The sequence below is a fragment of the Colias eurytheme genome, chromosome 29 (assembly GCF_061535395.1).
Source record: "Colias eurytheme isolate Ceu_HAF_F1 chromosome 29, ilColEury1 Martin Lab GWU primary, whole genome shotgun sequence".
NCBI classification, from domain to species: Eukaryota; Metazoa; Arthropoda; class Insecta; order Lepidoptera; family Pieridae; genus Colias; species Colias eurytheme.
This window is the reverse complement of record NC_143008.1, coordinates 3,319,020-3,344,469: the sequence shown is the minus strand read 5'-3', so window position 1 is coordinate 3,344,469 and position 25,450 is coordinate 3,319,020. Positions and strand designations below refer to the sequence as shown.

Here is a 25,450-nt window from a genome sequence, read left to right as displayed (position 1 = left end):
CACTAATCACTATGTCAGCCAGCCTTTGAGTTTTATATATTGAGATTTCATTCGATTTTGATTTAACACTGTCCCAAGTTATTGTAAAACTTTATTTATTATCTCATAGATTATGATTCAAAAATCATTATTAAAAAGATGTAATAATGAAAAGAACAAAATAGCAAAACCCGCGTTCCCGTACATTGCTATGAAGATACGACAGGCGTTATTATTTTAAACATGTTCATCTTGCATAGTCTAAATTATTGATGAAATGGATTATCATTTTCATTTCATTTAGTACTCATATTAAGAGAAAGGGCAAGGTAGCATTTGCCTCCTCAAAACTATATACCTAACACGTCTTATTATGTTCAACTTAGTTAGGTTGACCGCCTCCTTGGTACAGTGGTTGACGCGTGAGCGTAGAACCGGGGGGTACTGAGTTCGATTCCCGGTGGAGACGAAGAAAAAAAAATATGTCTCGGTCTGGCAGGACACAGAAGGCTGATCACCTACTTGTCCCTAAAGAAATGAAGATGTATGAATAATGCATCTGCCCCTTACCCCACTAGGGGACACGGGACTTCACTTTATTATGTTCAAGGGTTCGCTTAAATTCCAAAATATTTAAAATTAAATAGTTTTTAGTTAGTCTATGTCAAAAGAGATATAATTTATAAGTTTATATAATTTTGTTATCTTTCTTTCAAAGTATTACGTACAAATAATTCGATTTGTTAATAATCGACGTATTATGTAGTTTATGTTACATTATAATTATTATCCATTCAAATAATTATTTATTTATTGTAATATATTATTATGTATTCGCATATTAATACTTTATCGTATTCGTGCATGCGTTACTAATCTTGTTCTGATGTAGGACAATGAATTAGACTTGTAAAAACAATAAGTACTTACCTAACTAATATTTTGTTTGTTGTCCGTACAAAGTATATAATATGTATGAGAAAACTATCAAAACAATTAGCTTTTTATTCCCTTTTTGGCAAGTCTATGTCCATAAAAATGGTCTTCACAATCTCATTAATTCTGAAACAAGCATTTTAAATGTTTAAAAGGATGTGTTTAGTTTCACTTCTGACACGTGTGCTCGGCACACACTCTTTTTTTTCGATGTGTTATCATGTAAATTATAATCAAATTACTTAACTTGTCAAACCTCTCATTCGAAGTCGGTTAACTCAAGCACTGTCATTGTGGAATGCAGTCGCGTTGGTAAAATTGACTTTTAAGGAAATGCATATAAATATTAATGTGTTTACTTTATGCGTCGATATTAACTTTCACTTTGATGCGTTCGATTTTAACTGGCCTTTTCCGTTGAATATGAAATGAAAATTATATTTTGTTTTTAACAAACTGGATCGGCAATAGGCATATATTATGTACCAGATAGGCATATTATGCCTATTATCTATGGAGGTTTATATTTCTGGAGAATGAAGTGTAAACTCTTTGGTCTATAGGCTAAAGCTCACGTGTATTGATTATGCGGGCTACTCACATACCTGCAGCAGGGAAAATATTGGAATTGAACCCTTAACTGGCTCCTTAGACCGGCTACTTACCAACCCGCAGCAGGGAAAATTTTGGAATTGCAATTTGCACTCTTAATTGGCGCCTTAATTGTGATGTGTATAGATGAGCAGGGGCAATTTAGGGAACAGCTGACATTTTTCCGACCGCCGCGCGTGCAACAGAGATTGTCTACTGCAGCAGGTGTGTGAGTAGCCGGCTTTAGGTAGGTTCTTCTAAATTGTAACTTACGCTAAATCAATAAAACTGATCAAAATTTATAATATTTAGTACTAGCGGTCCGCCCCGGCTTCGCCCGTGGTATATAATTACGTTTTCTCTACATAAGAACCATCCTCGTACTTCAAGGAATATAATAAAAAAAGAATTATCGAAATCGGTTCAGCCGTTCTCGAGTTATGCGCTTACCAACACATTTTGCGATTCATTTTTATATATAAGAAGATATACATTTCATACGAGTACTCCGGGAATAAAACCAGGAAATAGTATATTTTTCGTTTATTTTAGTATTTTTTTGCATTTTAAAGTTATTGTTTAATGTCCCTAATAGATAAGGGTGCTCAAACAGCACATAAGACTGAGTACAGCTAGTATATCTAATAACTATACAGGGTGTAATCGTTAAGTGTGCACAGGCGATTATTCCGTAACTATTGCAGATATCAAAAAACTTTCAACTGATATCGAAAGTACTTAACCTAATGAGTAAAATGGCCATAATAAATTTTTTAAAAATAAAACGAGAAATATCCAAAAATGTTACATTAATCGCTCCCATACATTTTGTATTCATAGCAGATTTTCGAAATAACGCCCTCATTGTGCAATACAATGAGGAGCTCTATTTAAAGTTTCTAAATGAACTTCCATTCAAATTTGCGAAGTAATTAAAGCAGAAGACCAAAAAAAGAAAGAGAAAGCTAAAATCTTTCATATTAAATGTACATGGGATGGGATATTCATATCTCATACTAAATGTATGGGAGGGTTTAAAAAAGATAATTTTTTTGATATTTCTCGTTTTATTTTTAAAAATTTATTACGGCCATTTCACTCATTAGGTTTTAAGTACTTTCGATTTCAGTTTAAAGTTTTTTGTTATCTGTAATAGTTACGGAAAAATCGCCTGTGCACACTTAACGATTACACCCTGTATAGTGTACAAACTACATATATTTGTATGTAGGTATAAAAGGTTTTTCACCTAAAGTACATATTTATTCTGTGCCTAAGTTCAAAAACAGATTGAGGTAAATAAATTGTTGTAAAGGTATCGTTGGAATTGCCTTCATTCTAGCAATAAAAGTTATCACTAATTGCAGAAGAAGTGAAATCGCTTCATTAAAAAGTAAACGAGCTTTTATATGACTTCTTTATATGTACTCTTGCACACCCTCTAAAGTTCATAATCAAAGGCCTTTGCACTCTAAGCTCCTAAAATTATCGCCAACAAAGAATGTGACTCAAGCAAAAAGGAAAAGAACGCATCGCGAATAACACATCTATTTACATACGGTAACATTAACCAGTCTCTATGCGACTTTCTCACGCGCGGACGCGACACTGAAATAAAAAAAATACGCGGCCAGCTACCGTGTAAGAAAAAAAAAATCTGACAGCTGTCACTTTTGGCGGCAAATTCGTGACAGTTGTCACATTTCGCGCGTTTTTATGTGTCAACAAATACGTTTGTGATTGTGATGTGATTTTTTTACGTCTGTTTCGTGGTATTTTGGTTCATCAATGTTTGCGATGTTTGATGTAGAATTTTTTTTCTTGTATGGATCAATTGATATGTAAATAAATGCCATTTCTTAATTAAATATTATATTTTGAAGATATTTTTAGGGCACTTTCTACTAGAAGAAAATCTTATATGAGTTCTTGTTGGCATGCTGTGTGGAATTTTCAAATTCTAATAAGAACTTACAAAAATACTACCTAAGCTATAACTTTTGACTCCTATCGGCATTCTCTTTGCTTGCTTTAAAATAATATAATTTTAACAACCCAAAAAGGAAGATAACACGACCCAAAAGAATGATAATTTCATCATATTTGTACGTTTGTCGATAATTATTGATATCAGAAAAAATAATGTTATTTATTAACATTTACTGGAAATGAGAAATGAAGTCTAGGTTCAGATCTCTTAGGAACAACTGGATCCTAGACGATGTTGTTTCTCTACTTTCAGGAGCATTTAATAGTTCATTATTCTGCCGTCCTTTAACTAGAAAGCCGTTAAGTCCACGAAGTGAGTTTCGAGTAAATGGTAAAAAACACGGAAATCGTTACTTATTTCTTAAAAATTATGACAAAAATAATTAAATTTTTCCGAATTGTCCATTTCTGACATCAAAGGCAGGATATATAAAATCGGCGCGACAACTTCCTTTTGTGTTCTCGTTAGTTCGAAACGGATGTGCTTTAATAGATGGGACTTTTTCCAGAAAAATCTAATGTCGGGATGGTTTTAAGGAATTCGGTAAATTAACGTTATTTAATATGCCTTCTTTGGTCGTTTTAATGCGTGAGTGAAAAGAGGTCCTAAGATTGATTCCGGTGCTAAATTTAATAACTAGCGAGTCGCCCCGGCTTCACACGATGCAATTATGCATGTCTGTCTGTCATTTTATGTTATGTGCATGTTTATGTACGTGTACATGATGTCAAAAACCGTTGCGTAGTATAAAAGATCAGAGCATAGGGACAGACGGCAGGACGCGACTTTGTTTTATACTATGTAGTGACGTCAGACGAGTTATGACGATTCAAAAGAGCTTTTAAGGAAAGTCTTCAAATAAATAACATGTTTAGAGTTTGATTCTTGGTGGATACTATCAGATAATGTTACATTCTGGCAGGACAACAGTCATTTCACAAGTCTAGGAAATAAGTTTAAGAAAAATATATGTATACCAGCTGAATTAAGAACCTCCTTTTACTGAAGTCGGTTCCTTAATATTATTATAGCATTTTCTAGTGTTTGATTTTACGCGAGTATTATACCTAGTTTTAGAAATTAAAGATTTTTAACGGATATTAAACGCGATTTATTCACGGAAACACGTCTCCCCGTGACAACGCTCGCGAAACGTCCGCGTCGGGACAATAATATGTATAATTAATAAATCGCGTTTAAAATCTATAATTTCTATATTATTATAGCATTCAAATGGTTTATGAATTTTCTCAACTTTTCCATTATGAAAGTCCTTCCAGAAATCATCATATCCTTGTTCCCACCCACCTCAAACATTATATCGAAAACAAGTTTATTTTCCCTCCGTTCAATGTCAGTGACGGCCATCTTGATTGACGTCACTTCCGGCGAATTTTCCGCGGAATTAATTTCACAGATTATCGCAAGGCGTGTCTCTATTAGTTAATTATGTCATAATTATTTTTGTTTTCGTGTAGGCGGGTAATGAAAACTGGTAATTAATTTTATTAGAACTTGTACAAAATAAATAAACGTTCTAAACAGTACTAATTTAGATGGAAAATAAGCGAAGCTTTTGTTCCTAAATAAAAAAAAAATGTGTGCGTGTACTAGTGTACACACGTAAGAAGTGAAACTTCTTTATGTCCTTATTTTTCAAAAAATAATTTTCTATACGCAACTTTTCAGAAATACGTCAATCACGCGTGGTCGGGATAAGAACAAGATGGCGCGTAACGGAAAAATGTTACACTAAATTTTTTTCCAACCCCGATAAAGAAGTTTCACTTCAAAAAGAAAATATGCGCGTGTTATGAGTTGAAAAGACAGTTAAAAATTATAATGGAGAATCACTCTTCGCATAAATTCATAAAACTACACGAAAACATAGAATTACTGACAATATTAATTATCTTTCACAAGTACCTACTGAAATTGGACTTTGGAGTATTAGGTACACAGTGTGAACCATATTTTTTTTTATCTTAATATAAATTTCAGTGCTTTTTATTTGTTGATACTTTATAAGGTTCCATTAGGTAGGTACCTAGTAGGTATGTGTATTTAATTGTGTAAGTTACCTAAATATTAAATTTATTAAAACTGACAAGAACTTCAACATTATTTTTTTGTCTTTAAATACCTGTATAGGAATTAAATATTATTCATTCATTCATTCATTCAATATATACATTCATTTAATTCCTTTATAGGTGTGTACTTAAATGATTTTAAATGTAAATTTATAACATTTACAGACAAAGATAAATTCGACTTTCTTTGGACACCTCTAAATTTAGATAAACGCGGCAATAGTGCTGCACCCGTGACCGTTGAATTATCGATAATTTACATTCCAAGCTGACAGTTATAGCTTGATGTCGATGCCGATCTGTCTTATTGGACATTAATCGTTGCACGTCAGTCTAACGTGGGTAATAAAGTTGTATTTAAATTAATTAAAATACAAATATAAACATTTTATTTTATAGTGGGAAAAGTAAGAGAAGCTTATTAGACGTTGACTCATTAATATATGAAATAATATCAAGGATTCGCAAATTTCATAATTAATAAAAATTTTCTTATAATATAAGTTTCCTAATAAAATTAAATCGTAAGAGTCTCCCGAATCTTTTAGAGGAGTTATATGTTTCTAGCGTGGATTATATTACGTTTTCAATCTATATGTTTAGTGAAATTTATTATCTAATAATAAATGAACAATAAATAACTATTTATAGTCCGCATGATAGATACATTTTAACAACAACGCGCAATACAATTACCCACATGTTTTTATAAACAAGCTTGTGATTTATGAATTGACATTATATATGCGTTTCAATATATGCGTACAATTTGACTTTGACACTGAAATCCTGATCCATCTTTAAATACACTCAGATTTCTTCATAATAAACTTTCTGTTAGCCCCGGCTTCGCTGTTTAACCCGGGATAAAAAATAGTCTCTGTTATCTAAGGGGATTTTTTTAAACAATTGAATAGTTTTTGAGATACATCACGTCATGTTAAAGCTAATTGACAGTGGTTTATTCGTAGTTATATACCTATCATAATGAATCTTCGCAAGATTGAGTTTCACAATAGTAAAGTAGTCTTAATAAATCTCTAGTCTATTTCTAAAAAGTCTCTAGTCTATTTACTATCTAGAGACATAAAAATCATAATATAAAATTGCTCCAATGCGACGTGAAAGACAAACCAACACAATAATCTAAGCAAGAACAATGTTCAACCCCATCACATGATTACACAATTTCACCACAATCTGTCATTACCACGTGTCCATATTTCGCTGCGCGTGAGTCAATAGTGTCACTTGCCAGATGCGTGCCATAACTGGATGCGCAGAGTTGGCGATTGATTTATATACAGTGAAACTTGGTTAAGTGGGACCTGGATAAGTGAGAAACCTCCATAACTGGAACTCATGCTGAGGTCCCAACACTTTGGCACTGAATTACCTCTGTTAGTGGGACGAGGTAAACCTCTATATCTGGGATTTGTTCTTTCGATTTATCATCATAGTTACCTCTATAACTGAGACTGCGAGTAAATTTTATATGCATAAACCTCTGTAACTGAGATAACATTGTTTGTTTACTCATTCTTATTCAACCCACAAATTCCACACGTAATTCCAAGTACGTAAGTACAAATTTTGAGCTTCAATTACCTTCAGTTTTAGTTTCGTTTTACTATCATACAGATGTTTATTTGAAAAATGTCAAAACGAAAGCTACAATCGTTATCACCCCTCTGTAAATGAGACAGATGTTTATTTATACCTGTATATCTGAGACACTGGGTAAGTGGAATACCTCTATAAGTGAAACGACATTGCAGGTCCCTTGATGTCTCACTTAACCAGGTTTCACTGTATATTGTAATTGGATTGATTATCGCTTGAAGGGTGAATGATTGTAGATTTTTAATGCGTGTTAGTTGATGGTTATTTGGAAAACAACTATATTTGATGTGATTTTTCTACTCATGTGGTGATACGATAGCTGTTTAATTTGCTGTATTTGTTTACTCCTACGTGATGTGTGTGTTCAAGATATAGACAGACAAACAAAAGTAATAATAAGTTATGCGGTGTACATACAAAGCCGTTATTTTTTTCCAGATCATGCTGTTATTTTAAAAATTATTTATTTATATTACTACTATTTATATTACTATTTATTTATAAAAATTATACGTTTAAACACAAATCCAAAAATGAAATACATATAATAAAAAATGAATTAATGACATGCGCCGTAAGGATTCTATTGCTGTTTGGATGGAAAGGGATGGAACGCCCCTCAACATTAGTGAGAGTTATAAATAATTTATTACCTCTAAACTTTATTAACAAACGCATTAAATTATTGACAGACCATAGTGTTTGTGACAAACCTTCCGTTTAGGCCTTCCATTTGAGAATAATTTATACCCAATCATCATAAGTCCTGTGAAATACTACAAATTACAATCTTACATTCGTTTTTTTAATCCTTATTTAAACAATGCAGTGATTCAAAGAAAACACTAGCAGTCACGTAATTCTATCGATTATCGATATTTTTTATATAAAACACACAACACTAAGCCTTGTGAACGGATATACAGTCCATTAAAACAAAAGAAATCCACATGTGCCGGTTCATTGATATTTATAAATAGGTAATTGACATTGAAATATTGTTCTGCGACGGACATTTTATTTATTACTAGAGGTCCGCCCCGGCTTCGCCCGTGGTACATATTTCGCAATAAAAGGTAGCCTATGTCCTTTCTCGGGTATCAAAATATCTCCATACCAAATTTCATGCAAATTGGTTCAGTAGTTTAGGCGTGATTGAGTAACAGACAGAGTTACTCTCTCATTTATAATATTAGTATGGATGTATTAATTCAGTTAATTGAGCATTATATGTTGCATGGAAGGGATTGCTTTTAGCTAAAATGCCGCCTTTCGTAGACTGTCATATTGTTTTGATATTTTTGTAAAAAATATTATTTAGTGGTAGTTTTCTGGTTCTACAATATAATGCTCTTAAAACAAAAATAAGTATTAACTATAGTGTCCTTATGTATTGAGTTTTCGTGCATTTCGTTCTATCATAGACCTTTTATTAGATTTTCAAGATTTTATTTTGTTTTCATGTCAAAGTTCGAAATAATTCATTTTGTATTGTACATTTTGTGTGATCATGGTAGTCACGATTTTGAAAACCTATTTCTTTTATCTAGTAACATCCATAGACAATTTATTCGAATTAAAAAAAACAAAAACATTTGGCGCCAAAACGCAAAAGTAAATAAAGTTATTGAAGTATATATTTTGTAAAATAATACACTGTTAACGTGACTCAATAAATACTATAGATTTCCATAGAGAAATTTAGAATTGGCAACTGTTCAACTTGTAATATCTGGTTATAAAATTAAATTGTTTGAGGATATAGAATCAAGGATGAATTGAATGATGTGGGAAAATTGTTTTTTGCACTGGCAATATTTTTTTTCGTTCAACAATCTTTGAATAATAGCAAGTGTAGCATTGAATTGACGTATGAAATAGGCCGGAGTATTTTGAATTATTTTTTTACACGCTAATTTTATCTTCGCCTGTATATTTGACATTTGTATGTAACCGACTCCTTTACTCGATTATGATTATGAAATGGATACGTATTTGTTTTAAACTTTTTGCACTTATCAAGGATCGTTGATAATACAATAATACCATGAGCTTAAGCGTGCTTTTTTACCTACATAGTAGGTATAAAACAGAGTCGCTTTAGCGGGAAGTCTGACCCTATGTACGACTGCTACGACTTTTGATGTAGGATTTTTAGACCATATTATATTGGATCTCGAAGAAGGCAGTAAATTTGTTAAGTTAGACATAGCGGGCGAAGCCGCGGGCGTAAAGCTAGTTGGATATTATAATTTATAAAATAAATAGCATTCAATAGTACGAATTGTCTTACGAATTCCCGCCCTAAGTTATAAAGTATTCAATTCCAATTTAAGTTCCTATTAAAAATATTATTAAATTTTTATATGTATGGTATGAAAGTGACCGCAGCTCATAAAATATCATCTCATCATATCTTTCATCTATTTGATGTCTATTTTATGATTTCAACAAGCTGCGTTCTTTCCATTTTATATGGCAATAATGATGTGTATGTTTTTATTTTAAATAACATAATAAAAATAAAATGTTAGTCGTTTATCAAACATTAGCTGTGCTACGCGGTTTTACCCGTATTACTCCGCTCCTGTTGGTCTTAGCGTGATGATATATTATGTATAATAGCCTATAGCCATCCTCGATAAATTCGATATCTAACATCGAAAGAATTTTTCAAATTGGACTAGTAGTTCCTGAGATTAGCGCGTTCAAACAATCAATCTCTTCAGCTTTTATTTTAGTTTTAATAATCGTGACACTTTATTTGAAAATACCAATTGCTTAATAAAGTCCTATGCTATAATATAACAGCCATTGAATGGACAATATAGTCATAATTTATAAAATATACATTGACTAATTATAAATGAAATTATATTCGGGTTTATCTTGGGCTTATAAATAGAACTGGCATGCTATTGTTTCTTCACCTGAACTGTATCTGAAATTATTGTATTAACAAACATCGCAAACATTCAACAAAACCAATAACGAATTAATCTGAAACGTTCAAATACAATAAAACAAAATAGCATCAAGATTAAACTCCAGGCTTGATTGATGGACGCATAAATATCGACTTCCATTCCGTTTCAAGTGGATTTATTTATACCACAGTCCACAAACACACTCCAGCCGCAACGGACATGGTTCCCGAACGAATCTCCATTTGACATAACAATGTTCAACTTTTTCAAAAGAAAGACCAAGGCCGAAAGCGCGGGAACGCCCGAGGCCGCTCGAAAACAGGCGAGCGCGGCTGTCGCGCAGCTAGACTCAGTCGCACCGCGCGCGCTGCCCGACGACAATGAGGTAACGAACGAAAAAACTGGCACAATACGGAAAGATGTAGTTAACCTCCTGCTACCAGACACAGACTACAACCAGAAGACCGGCGTCGGCGCGTTCCTCCAAATCATGGGTCGAAAGAAACGTAATAAAAGGAAACGCGACTCGTTTCGCGCGCAAGAGCAAAATCCAAAGCGCAACTCGCTAGATCGAGTCGAAACGAATGCGCCCACTCTTGCCAAAAATACACAAGACGCGCCACGAACGTCAGACGATCCAGCCGACTTCGTCAAAGCTCTCGTACTGCAAAAGTACGCAAAAACCGAGCCCAAACAACAACACGTGTCCCTCGTGTACGTGAACGAACCGAATTTGGACGAAAAACGACATGCCGAGGCACTGCTGCGAGAGATCGCGAAGAGCATAGACTGTAATATTGACATAAATGATAAACAAATGGGAACCGAAAATAGCAAGCCAAATAGCAAGCCCCACGAGCCGCACTACGAGACGGTTGAGGACAAACAGATTGACGCATACAAAAATGACCTTAAAGGGGAACTGGAGAAGTTACTACAAGACGAGAACAATGATTGTGGCGATAAAATAGACAGCGAAGGGTTAGAATCCTCTGCATTTATAAAGAAGTCGAATCTGAAGCCTCCACGGTCGGATAATGAAGGCTGTTCAGATGACGACCGTTCGGATAATGGCAAGAAACGGGTGACGTTTCGGAAGCATATAGTCTTCGATGATGGTGAACAGCAGACTGATGAAGAAGCGGATTCATCATTCGAATCCCTTACTTCAGAGGAAAATGAATATTTAGAAGATGTTCCAGAAGATGAAGGTTATGGGAATGATAATAAAACAGTTATTAGTATAAATAGCCAGCCCTTGATAAGGATAGACTGTGTGAGCGATCTTAAGCGTATAACAAGTGACAACAGTGATAGTGGTTTTCTGGAGTGTGATAAAGAGTCCGGTGATGAGACTAGTGATGTGAAAAGTATAATAGAGAGTGAGAGTGAGGAAGAAATCATGGAGGATATGCAAGACGAGATGGAAGAGGACAGCGATATGGTGGTCGTGGAAGCGGAACCGGATACGTAAGTATTTTTTTAAGGATTGAAAAAAGGTTTCATAGGAATTTTTAATTAATTTAGGGAATGACAATTAACACGCCTTTTAATTAGCTTTTCAAAAGTATTTGGAGTAATTTATTTATGAGTAGGTATACCTAAGAAGTTTTTAGTTCTATAGATTCCGTATCAATATTTATGGTTATGTCGAATTTCGATTTGAAGAATTCGATCTGAGGAATTTTTCTGTTTCCATAAACGCTCGACTCTAACGAAAGAATTCCCAAATCGGTTTAGCCATTTAAAGCATTCAATGCCAATGTTGCATTTTATTGTTATTTTATTAGGTAACGAACTTTATTCTATGTATAGCATTTTTTGTTGAATGCAATAAGATAAAAATAACTTTAACTTTTTACGATTTGAACAGCATAAAAATGCGAAAATAATTTATTCAGTGTTATAATATTATTTGACCGATATTTTGAATATAATTATAACGGCGGCATTGTAGCATAGACTACAGAAGTTAAAATACTCCGATAATATTATTGACTGTCAGCCGTACAAATAAACGAGTTATAACATTTTATGCAAAGAATAAACTAAGAATAAGGAAAAATCATACAAATAAACACGAAATAAATGTAACCTAGTATAACTTCGTAATAAGTATTCATACTAATGCTATTCCGTCCTTATTACGGCTACCACCCTAGTATAAGTCTGACATAACCGAGTTATAACATATCTTTTAGTACATTGTGCTGTGTTTTACAAGTTTTAGAAGCAATTTGAGATAATAGCAATGAGAGTAATACGAGAAGTAGGAAAAGTTGAGCAAATTAATAATTTCATTACGTACCTATTGAAATGGAAAATTTTGTATGAAATGTCAAAATATACGAAATTATGAAAAACCCTTTTGATATTTATAATGATTTATTTATTTACAACATGCGCCAAACCATACATACATAAAACTTATTTCTAAACTTATCACAATAATATACACTTTCGTTGAAAATATAAATCTTCTAAGCCTGGAGTTGTATGTTTTGAGTACCAGTTATTTGGCAACTCTCTATCTCAAAGTGGGTTTATCTTCTGTTCTCCAGATATTGGATAGCGTTATCTATCATTTGCTTGCATATTTTATGATATATTTAAATTATTTCCAATAAATATTTAAAAAATAAATAAACAGAACATCGTATGATGAAACTTCACAACAAATTCGACGAAGTCAAACGAGCGTCAGCAAAATGACAGCACCAAGGCTTAACCGTAGACAATTTCAATGTTTTTCATAATTTTGTGAATGAATTGCGACGTTGCCGCTTCGCGCCTATTGCATAGCGTGAGCATAGATACATCGACGTTATTCCAAATTTATTTGTAAGAAATTATGACATCCTTATTCTTTATTTATTCTTATCATATCTATGCATTGCATAAGGTTTGAATAAGCAAGTTTTTATTTGTACGGCTGTTTTGAGTATAGATAATATTTAATAATAAAAAAAGACATGTGACACTCGGACTGCCGCGGTAAAGCTATTGCATAGCATGCCTTCAAGGCTCAAGCCACACCTCCGTGCCCATCGGAGTGGGGAGCGTGAGGTTTTTTCGTTACGGAATTTCTGGATTCGGTCCCCGCGCTCAAGGTCCGCGATAGAAGCTATGCAATAGCTTAATAAAAAATCTCATACCATTTAAATAATTATTCAGAGGAATATAGACCTCATATTTGATATTATTATTTTCTTAGAAAAAATATTTTTTATAACGTGTTTATTTCTGCGTATATTATATTCCAGACAGTTTACGCCGTGAATTGAACTGACTGGCAATTCATATTCTACCATAATAATAATTAACCATGGCTGGTTATTGCGATAATAATATGAATTTCCCAGTCAGTTCAATTCATGGTAACAATTGCCAGAACTATAACGTACCTACTAGGTTTCCGCCCGCGGCTTCGCCCGCGCAGTCAAAGAAAAACCCGCATATTTCCCGTTCCCGTGGGATTTCCGGGATTGCGTCATTTTCCTGGGATGGGTCCTTTCTCGGGCATCAAAATATCTCTACACCAAATTTCATGAAAATTGGTTCAGTAGTTTAGGCGTGAGTAACAGACAGACAGAGTTACTTTCGCATTTATAATATTAGTATGGATTGTTAAAAAAATGTTGTGTGGTTTTATGAAACCACGGTAAAAGTGAAACTGTTCGAACGGTTCCGAACACTGCTTTGTGTAGCGCATGTCGCGTGTCGGTCGGCTGCCGAGTAGGTATACCTACTCGGCAGCCGCGATACACGCGACATGCGCTACACAGACCAAAAAGTTTGAGACGATGTAATAAAAGTTTCACTTTAAAAATAGATTTAGGTCTTAGAGCGAGCGCGCACGAGCAACTTAGTTGCCCGGCAACTATTTTGTCTCTGTCGCTGTCTCCTCGCAAAGTTTTGAACGATGCGCACACGAAAGCGACAGCAACGCAACTTTTTCTTTAAAATTTTCTGCATTTATCAACATGGCTTTCGAAGAAACGGTTGTGGTCTGTGCTCTTGTCCCGCATAGTTCCCATTCCCGTGGGATTTCCGGGATAAAACCTATCCTATGTGTTAATCCAAGTTACTCTCTATATGTGTGCTTAATTTCATTGTAATCGGTTCAGTAGTTTATGCGTGAAAACTGAAAACCATATCTACATACCTACAAACCTTTCCTCTTTATAATATTAGTATAGATATGTAATCGTAATTGTAAAAAGTAAAGTAGTTTTTATTTAATACTTTTTAGTGTATTTTTCAACACGAATCAAACGAGCTCAAACTCGATAAAGTTGAGTCAATATATTATTACTAAGTTCCTATGGCCACCTTCCGATTCCATCATCAAATCAGCTCTATCTCATAATAATGTTTCATCGCTATCCAATTTACATGCGTATACAAAATTTCAGCTCAATCGGTTACCTGGAAATGAATCAAAGTTACTTACTACATTTCAATTAAGTCATCGAGACCAGACAAAAATGCTCATAAAATAAAAACTACTGGGCTTATCCGAATAAAATTTATGGGACCAATTCCACACCATTCCGCATCAAAAAAAGAAAAAGAATCACGTAAACCGGTTCAGAAACCTCGGAGTAATCGGTGTACATACATAAAAAAATATACCGGCAGAATTGATAACCTCCTCCTTTTTTTTTGAAGTCGGTTAAAAACTACCGTGTACGAGACTAAATACGTTGACATAAATACGTACTATCGCTACGCCGGTTACGCGGCAACTGGCTGGCGGCCTCCGTCCGGCAACATTTTTGTCGCCGTGCGCGCACTTGCATTGAAACCAATAGATAGGGCGACAGTTGCGTCGCGGGCTTGTCTCCGAACCCGCGGACAAAAAAGTCTCCCGGGAGTTGCGTCGCTACGTGCGCGCACTTTCATACTAGCCCATAGGTGGGAGAGACAAAATTGTTGCGGAGACAAAATAGTTGCGGAGACAAAGTTGCTCGTGGGCGCTCGCTCTAAGTAATTATTTATTTATTTATTTCCTCATGTAATTACCATTTCCAAAAATCATTTCATCTAAAGTTTATGTTTAATTTACGTCTTAGTACTAAATCCTAAACTGCGAATTACACATTTCAACTTTTGTATATTCTAGGAGTTTAGTTTCCTAGGAATCTAGAAATTGTATACATTAGAGCACTCTAACCGGGTTTTCGGAAGCTTGATATCAAATCGTATCATTTTAACGTTTAAATATAACGTGTTACGTTGACCTATATTTACGAAATGTCTTTGGCAAAGATCTTGTTTAGAAACGTTTGTGAGATTAATAGGGACAAACACAATCGACAGGGTAAGACAGTAAGCCTATTGTAAAACTGAAGCTCTTTCAGGTCGAGTTAAAGGTGATAGAATAGGTATTTATACTTACTTATGTACTTTGTATTATGTATATATGTATATACATACTAGCGGTCCGCCCCGGCTTCGCCCGTGGTACATAATATTTACGTTTTCTCTACATAAGAACCATCCTCGTACTTCAAGGAATATAATAAAAAAAGAATTATCGAAATCGGTTCAGCCGTTCTCGAGTTATGCGCTTACCAACACATTTTGCGATTCATTTTTATATATAAGAAAGAAAGAAGACTAGCGGTCCGCCCCGGCTTCGCCCGTGGTACATATTTATGTTTTCTCTACATAAGAACCATCCCGGTACTTCAAGGAATATAATAAAAAAGAATTATCGAAATCGGTCCACCCGTTCTCGAGTTATGCGCTTACCAACACATTTTGCGATTCATTTTTATATTATAGAAGAAGATTATGAATGTATGTATGTGTATTACAGGGGGATACTGTTGGTATACTAAGCTCAAAGGAGATTATAGTTTTGCATACGCTGAGTTCGTAAAAAATACTTATAAAATTCCAGACGCATTTTTTTTTCAAACAGATGAATTCTTAAAACTCTATGTGTACACTGTACAGTGTACACCCCTAACAAGCAACCCGCCCAACTTTTCCACCAGCACGTGAGCTTGTTTTCATAGACAAAATGCTCACATTAGCGAAGCGGTAAATGCCGGCTGAGCCAGAGAAGAAAACATGGATTTTTAGGAAAAAAATAGCAAAAAAATTTTGACGTAATTTTATTGTTTAAGTATTTTTACGTGATCAGTGTATGCTAAACTACAAGTCTTAGACTGGGGTAGAAGCCTTTGAAAATAATGAAAAGATAAAAAAAATCGCAGTCGGATGAAACCCATTAGAAAAGGAGGGGAATATGATAAAAATGTAAGGAAAAATAAATTACGGTCAATCCGAGTTCGGGAAGCGGGAGGGGGGAGCTTTAAAGAGAAAAAAATGGTTTCTCTTGATTTCCGACAAAACTACAAGTCCTATAGAAAAAAGTTAAATTGAATTGAGAAGTGTGCCTGATTTAGTAAAAGCTTATTTTCAGACTGTTTGTATGCATTTCCTGAGAACATTTACTATGGTGGTGTTTATTTTTTTTACACCATATGAAAGTAGAGATTACAATGAATAAAAGGCACCCCAAGTTTTTGAAAAAAGCTGATATTTTGACGGGTGACTTTTCGATTGAAAATTAGGTTGTTTTTTTGGTATTAATTCAAAATAAGGCGAAAAAATAATTATTTTCAATCAAATAAATTACAGTGTATTTGGGACATAATAAAGTAAGTTTCCACCAAATTTCGTAGAAAAAAAATAAATTTTGAAGTAGATAGAAATAAAAGACCAAAAACTTGGTTTTTTGAATTTTTCTCCTAAATTTTTAGGTTATGTGAAAAAATTGTAAATACAAAAGTTGTAGAACTTTTAATTACCTACAACTTTGCCATTGAACTTTTTTCTATAGGACTTGTAGTTTTGTCGAAAATCGAGAGAAACCATTTTTTTCTCTTTAAAGCTCCCCCCTCCCGCTTCCCGAACTCGGATTGACCGTAATTTATTTTTCCTTACATTTTTATCATATTCCCCTCCTTTTCTAATGGGTTTCATCCGACTGCGATTTTTTTTTGTTTCAAAAATTATCTACTCTAGTCTATCTCTTCGCGCTTAATATACCAATAGTGGGACACCCTGTATATGTATGTTTTTTTCTTTTCTTCTGTATGTGTGTGTTAAGTAAAGAATTTTGTATTGTATACTAAATACTAATACTAGCTGGCCAGGAAAACCTTCTGCGTTACTCTTATCACGGGGTATGAAAATTAGATGTTGGCCGATTCTGATATCTACCCAATAGGCACAATTTATGAGAATCGGTCAAACCGTTTCGTAGGAGTATGGTAACTAAAATTAAGACACGAGAATTTTATTTAAATAGAGAATAGAGGAAGAGATAGAGTTTATTAAAGCTTAAGAGTTTGTTTGTTTGAACTCGCTAATCTCAGGAACTACGATTCGATTCGAAAAATTATTTCTATTTTGGATAGCCCATTTATCGAAGATCAATAGAATAACAAAAATGTTCTTTTCTCTTCATTGCAGGGGAAGTAGGTTATCAATACAACTGTGTGTTCATGATTTGATTTCTTTTTTTTACTTTTTTGTTCAAATGTTTAATTTATACTCAATTCGCTTAAAAATACATTTAACCTGATGTTTTCAGCGCTTTTGATTAATTAAAATAAAACACAGATTACGTTGTTTCGTTTACGGTTTCAAATTTGTACATGTTGGTAATCTTGAACGTACTTACTTATGTTTTTTTTATACAATTTTTATGAATTACTACAGTTGTTCCTGAGAATAGCGCGTTCAAACAAACAAACTCTTCAGCTTATAATATTCGTATACATTACTTTATAACTGAAATGCGAGGAATGACTACGCATATCTATATGCATCCTTACAGATCATGTTGTCGATTTTTTCTTAACGACCATCCGTTGACGTCAGACGTAGTTCATGGATTATTTTTAGATTTATTAATGTTTTCATGTTGGATTCCTGTACAATGATATCCTTAGAAAATTGAATCACGTATGTAGGAGATTTATTTATAACTATATAGTATTAGAACTTATATTAGAAACTCGAACAAAATGTGAGTAAACGTTTTCCAAGAGGAAAAATGAATTGAATTTTAAATTTACAATAGTTTTTCGAATTTGAATCTCTTTTCAATACGTCGTTGCAGCCATAACATACTAAGTACTAACTTTATGAAAAAATGAATGTTCGCCATGTTCATCAATCATCATCATTCAAAAGTGTTTCTAGAAGTCTAATTGAATAAATAAATGTTTTAATTTGAAAGACAAAGTAACAACTAACAAGCATTATTAAACATGAGCAAAATTACTGTTTACAATACTACAAACGTTGTTGATTTCTCTTTTCCTGAACATATTTTCAATACTAAGAAATGTTTTCAAACAGAAATCGTAATGTAAATATTCTCTGTGTTTACAATATGCACTTAGTACTGGATTTCAGCCAATATTCTTGTAATCTATCAAAAAATAATTCAAGGAAACTTTTAAGGACTTTAAAGGCGAGCCAATCTATTTTCTTTCATTCCAACAACATGGCTTGTGGCTTGCCTGATTGATTAACCATCATGGGCCCTCTTCACAATGGGAAGGGGTTGGCCCAACAAATGATCGTCGATGTTTGCCGCCGTTACGGCGACCACACATCCACAATGAATCCCGATCATAGACATTTAGACGATGTTTAGACCCTCTACAGTCTACACTATCGTAATTGCCTCTACTCGCTCAACGCTACCCATTGTGAAGAAATCCCAAAATATATAATCTATTATAATATAGTATATTGTATTACATTATTTTTACGTTAGTATTTTTGCCTTGGCATAGTGGTCCACGTATCACCGTAGGACCTTTGGTTTTGGTTTCGATCCCTGTGAGAAATCCATACTAATATTATAAATGCGAAAGTAACTCTGTCTGTCTGTCTGTTACTCAATCACGCCTTAACTACTGAACCAATTTGCATGAAATTTGGTATAGATATATTTTGATACCCGAGAAAGGACATAGGCTACTTTTTATCCCGGGAAATAGGATAGGTTTTATCCCAGAAATCCCACGCAGTACATACATACTGTGAATATATAAAAAGTGTGCGTGCGTTTACGAGTATGCATAGGAGTACCGAATCAATGAAATCATAAATATTATTAATACAAATGTTTTGTATTTTTTTCAGTTGTTTACAAGTAAGAGAAAAAATAACATAAAGATTTATGAATATACATGAACGTGTTAATCAAATAGCTATCCTTTGATGATCAGCAATATTTTGTTAAACGCTTATATTAGCTTCATCTGTATGTTTGTATGTAACCGATTCCTAAAGACTCTTACTCTCCTTTTTTTTTATTGCAACTCTCGATCCCAGTGAGGACGGATTTTCCCAATTCTTGATTCTGATAGACTCAATTTTGACCCATTTCAAACGGACAGCTGATGTAATTCAAACTGTGTGTACTAACCAATGATCGGTAACAAGACAACAACAATTCCAAGACAATTCCTAAAATAAAATACGTTTATTATTAGCATTTCACAAGAATTTTCCTAACCCATAAACTTTCACCAATAAAATACATACTCTACGATTTCTCTACAATATTTATTGAACCGAATGTCTATCAATAGTCCGAAACTTCTTTAAGAGCTACATCTGTTTAGTATATACGTCAATCTAGATGAGCCTCTATACCAGATAATACGTACAGACTGGATAATATATTACTAGTGTTTGTATAATTCCTAACCACTACAAATGGTCTTGTTAATGGATTTGCATGGTTTAGGAGTAATGTGTAGGTTTAAAAAACAAGAATGTTTTAGACTTACAGCCGTACAAATAAACGAGTTATAATATTTTATGCAAAGAATAAACTAAGAATAAGGAAAAATCATACAAATAAACACGAAATAAATGTAACCTAGTATAACTTCGTAATAAGTATTCATACTAATGCTATTCCGTCCTTATTACGGCTACCACCCTAGTATAAGTCTGACATAACCGAGTTATAACATATCTTTTAGTACATTGTGCTGTGTTTTACAAGTTTTAGAAGCAATTTTCAATCTAAATTTGAGATAATAGCAATGAGAGTAATACGAGAAGTAGAAAAAGTTGAGCAAATTAATAATTTCATTACGTACCTATTGAAATGGAAAATTTTGTATGAAATGTCAAAATATACGAAATTATGAAAAACCCTTTTGATATTTATAATGATTTATTTATTTACAACATGCGCCAAACCATACATACATAAAACTTATTTCTAAACTTATCACAATAATATACACTTTCGTTGAAAATATAAATCTTCTAAGCCTGGAGTTGTATGTTTTGAGTACCAGTTATTTGGCAACTCTCTATCTCAAGGTGGGTTTATCTTCTGTTCTCCAGATATTTGATAGCGTTATCTATCATTTGCTTGCATATTTAATGATATATTTAAATTATTTCCAATAAATATTTAAAAAATAAATAAACAGAACATCGTATGATGAAACTTCACAACAAATTCGACGAAGTCAAACGAGCGTCAGCAAAATGACAGCACCAAGGCTTAACCGTAGACAATTTCAATGTTTTTCATAATTTTGTGAATGAATTGCGACGTTGCCGCTTCGCGCTTATTGCATAGCGTGAGCATAGATACATCGACGTTATTCCAAATTTATTTGTAAGAAATTATGACATCCTTATTCTTTATTTATTCTTATCATATCTATGCATTGCATAAGGTTTGAATAAGCAAGTTTTTATTTGTACGGCTGTTAGTATTTAGGTGGTAATGTTTTAGAATATGTAAGGTTTTAAACTGCGTCTTTCGGTTTAACTTCTTTGTATTAAGTATGTTATAATGTTAAGGCATCCGCCTGTTACAATATTATTAATTTCTAGCGTTGTAACTATTATTAGTACGGTGGCGATGCCTTTACGGAAAATTTTACAAAAACAATATTTTTACAGGATTTTAATCGTAAATCGTGTCATCATTAAAACCTTATCAAGAGCAATGCAAACAATTAAAAATTTACATTTACGGAAGGAAAGAAAGAAAATACATTAATTTATACCGTTTATCACACAGTTTTTGTAATAAGAAAAGAAATAAAATTAAGCCAGTTATCAAATATGTATATTGTATATATGTATATGTAATACCTATTCAGGGATACATGAGGATCTAAGCGCATTCAAGCAACTTTGATTCCCCTCTGAATTTCAGTAGACATTGAAAGAAGAAAGAAAGAAAAACATTGGAAATTTTAAGCAATTACTTAATCACTATTTTTTATTAATTTCAGGAAAACCCTAGTCAACCAAGAGAGCAAGTTCCAAGCACAAGTGGCCGCACTGACCGAGCTCGCGGATAACCGATGCGATGAGATAGAAAGAGCAAGGGATATTATAGCGTCCTTCAGGAAAGAGATCGATGCTAAGGACCAGGAGATTGAACGTGAGTCTGTTTGTCCTATTCTAGTATTTAAAATTTCTGACTCTATCTAAAACAATTATTTATTTAACTAGCGGTACCCGGTACCCCGCATAACTCTGCTCCTATTGGTCTTAAGAGTGATGTGATATATATATTATAGCCTATAAGCCTTCCTCGATAGATCGGCTATCTAATACTGTAGGAATTTTTACAATGAGACTCGTAGGTACTTCTTGAAATTAGCGCGTTCAAACTATTCCACTTCGACAGCAGTTTCTACAGAGAATGGCCGGCAAGGAACTCTGTAGTTACTAATTTTATATTACACGAAAGGATTCTTTTAATCGTAGTGTGATGTTTAGGTATTAATATTCTACTGGCTTCCGCCCGCGGCTTCGCCCGCGTGATGTTTTGATAAAAGGTAGCCTATGTTCTTTCTCAGGGTCTAAAGATTGTCTGTGCCAAATTTCATCAAAATCGGTTGAGAGGTTTAAGCGGGAAAGCGTAACAGACAGACAGAGTTACTTTCGCATTTATAATATTAGTAGGGATTGTCTGTGCCAAATTTCATCAAAATCAATTGAGAGGTTTAAGCGGGAAAGCGTAACAGACAGACAGAGTTACTTTCGCATTTATGATATTAGTAGGGATCTATTACCTATAAACCCAAAATATATTTTGAAGAATCCCATCGTAAACAAAATCTAAATACTTTACAGAGACTGAATGATAGTTACATGAGCTCTTTTTATCCCCTTAGGTGCAACCGCGGGATATAATTAGTTATTCATAAACTGTTATTGTCTTCCCACTATGTATTCGAAGGTCTTATTTATTTTGAAGACAAGGAAACGAATTTTGGCGGCTATCCAATAAGATGAGAGTTAATGCACTTTCTTTGTATATTCATGAGTTCGTTGTTCAGGAAATAATAAAATTCCTAAATTCAATCATTGAGACACGTTCAATTGAAATAAGGAGTATTTTAAGAATGTTTTTTTGTGAGTGATCGGGTGTGGTTTCTTGATTTTTGTTTACCTTGTAAACTTGTGGAAGATTTTATTAAGAAATTTTCTTTGTTGTAATGGAAACTGCTATACTTTAATGAGAAAGACTTTTCGTTGACAATATTATCTATAAATTTATTTACTGGTCTGTTTGAAAGCAAATTTTCATCGGATCTGTGCAATGGTTCATCATATAACTTAACATTCATCATTTAAGCGCGCTCCATCATATTCATAGGCCACATCTCAGCTTACCATCAGGCGAGATCGTGGTCAAGCGCTTCCCTATCATACATAAAAAAAAATTCTATCTTCAAAAACGGCACACTAACGCACACACGATTAGACGTCAAAGCGAGATAGCATGATTCAACTATCGTTAGCGAAAAGAGACAACTGAATACGTGGCTAAATAGCCACATTTTGTGCACTCCTGGAGCTATTATTCACACCTTTTAGATTGGCTCAATGGCTTCAAGTATACTTGCCATCAAATACTCCTCAATTAATAAAAACGTTACTTCAAGAAGGTTGCCAATGAATACAATGATATAAAAATAATATACTTACATACTAATTCGTTGACCAAATCTCCAAGGTCCAGAAGTAAGGCATTATAAAATTCATAGTCTAAACTCTAAACATTTTATATTCCAGAACTAAAAAGCGACCTTGCAGCCGCTTACAAAGAGTCGGAACTCATTCGGCAAAGAAGCAGGTCGTTGGAGGAAGAACTATCAGCTGCTAGGAGCTGTTCTGCAGATTTAGCTGACCAGTTGAATAGGCGGAATGGTATTATTTCTCTTTTATGTTACACAAACTCAAAACCATACTCAAACTCAAACTGTTATGACAATAATGAGTTTACTTTTAAGATCACTTTCTGTATAGTTAAATTAATACGTAAAAGGTCGTTGAGATATTTATTTTATAGGATGAGAAGTCGGATAGAGACAACTCTCGACTCAAGGGTCGTTAATTTGGGGATTTTTTACTATTTTTCTAATACATAACTGTTTTATAACTAAGTACTTAATTATTTTGTTTTTAAACATAGTATTATATTTTATTTGAACCTCTAGTTAATACTAGTTAAGTATACCTACTTCCAATGATGAATGAATTTCCTGTTACATATTATAAGAAAGAAGAACTGAAGTTTTTAAGTGTACTATTTGGACACTCCATATTCTTGTAAAAATGTTTCAATCATAATTTACTCACAGCAGAATTGACTTAATGTTATAATCAATGCATGAAAAAAAGAGCGTGTGTACAGCACACGTGTCAGAAGTGAAACTTTTAAAATCGTCGCCTTACTCCATACCGTGACCTTGAAATTTACTTTTGCGGTGTGTCCCTTAGACACATAAACCTGAAAGAATAGAATAAATTCCATCGCTCTGGCGGGTCACGAGTGGCCGAGTTGCCCCGGATTGGCGCGAAAGGATGCGGGTTCGAGTCCCGCCTCGTGATCAAATTTTTTCTATTATGTATTTATAAATTTATATTCTTAAAAATCCTTTATAAATAAATGCTATTTAACTTTCAGACGAAGCAATAAGACAAATCCGAGCAGAATTAGAAGATTCGCACAATCGATGCGCGGAACTTGAGTCCAAAGTCCAATTGCTAGAGCGAGACAAAGACAGGTTAGAGCAGGAGAAACTTATACAGGAACAGAAGGCGCAAGAGGTGAGGTTTTATTAATTAAATAAAATACAAGAAAAAGAGCGTGTGCCGAGCACGCGTGTCAGAAGTGAAACTTCTTTGGTAAGATTAATAGATACCAACATCGTCGCCATGACGTGACGGTATTGCCATGACGCGACCTTGAAATTTTACTCTAAACGCGCTTTTAAGAAGTTTCACTTCAAAACCAGCCAAGTTACTTCGCTGTGTTGTGTGTTCACGGAAAGTACCCTGTAGGTTTTGATTCCCTTGCGAATGTCGAAATTTTGCAACATAAACAGCTGTATCTTCTGAATGTCCAATAACATTAGAAGATCAAAGTATTTGATATTATTTTCACCTTGGTCCACGTGTTCATGAGAAAATTTGGCCTAGACAAACAGACGGAGCACGTTTTCCAATGTGCTTAAAAGGAACAATTTTTTTATATGTAATTTTCATGTGTAACATTCCTTAATCATATAAAAAGTTCCATTTACGTACGGCAGGGGCGCTTTTCAATTTCCTATACAATATCTACAGGTTACGTCAATCTCATACATTCGTAGTCTATTCTATTGAACGCTACGCTAACAGAAAACCACTTGTCTAGGGGGGCTGGTATTGAGAATCACGTGGAACCAGCCCACGAAGTTGGCAGTATGGCAAATAGCTGTGCTGTGACTAATTTTTATTTTTGTAAACAATAGATATATTTCTTTTTGAAATATGCAGTTCTTTTTACATCGACACATATTAATTCCAGTGGGTTATAATTATGTTGTATTCTATGGAATGCTAAGATAAGATAAGGGCCTAATATTATATTTTATGTCACCGTAATATCATGCAGCGCTAATTTACAGTTTATTTTTAAAGTTCTACTAAACGTTTCTATAAATTTATCGCTTGGTAAAATAAACGAACAAAGCTATAGACCTCTTTATTTAATACTAGCCGTTCGTCCCGGCTCCATCCGCGTTCATCAGGTCAGGGATAATGCAGTCGATTCTAAACTATAGGTACTTAATATTATAAAGCTTTAGAGTTTGTTTTAACGCGCTAATCTCAGGAACTACTGGTTCGATTTGAAAAATTATTTCGGTGTTAGATAGCTCATTTATCGAGGAAGGCTATAATAGGCTATATATCATCACGCTCGCGCTAAGACCAACAGGAGGAATGCGGGT

The 25,450-nt window shown here is 33.9% G+C and overlaps 1 protein-coding gene across 8 annotated transcripts in view; it reads left to right on the top strand.

Moving 5' to 3' along the window:
* The first annotated feature begins 3,018 nt into the window (after positions 1-3,018).
* LOC149896144 (uncharacterized) overlaps positions 3,019-25,450 on the top strand; it is a 36,207-nt gene continuing 13,775 nt past the window's right edge. For 2 of the 8 annotated variants that reach the window (XM_090118069.1, XM_090118076.1), the window contains exons 1-5: positions 3,085-3,278; positions 10,245-11,609; positions 21,452-21,603; positions 23,247-23,381; positions 24,142-24,284. In XM_090118069.1, the coding sequence (XP_089974195.1) occupies positions 10,393-11,609; positions 21,452-21,603; positions 23,247-23,381; positions 24,142-24,284 (1,647 nt within the window). In that variant the 5' untranslated portion in view covers positions 3,085-3,278; positions 10,245-10,392. The other 6 variants (XM_090118074.1, XM_090118073.1, XM_090118070.1 and 3 more) reach the window with 6 other exon arrangements.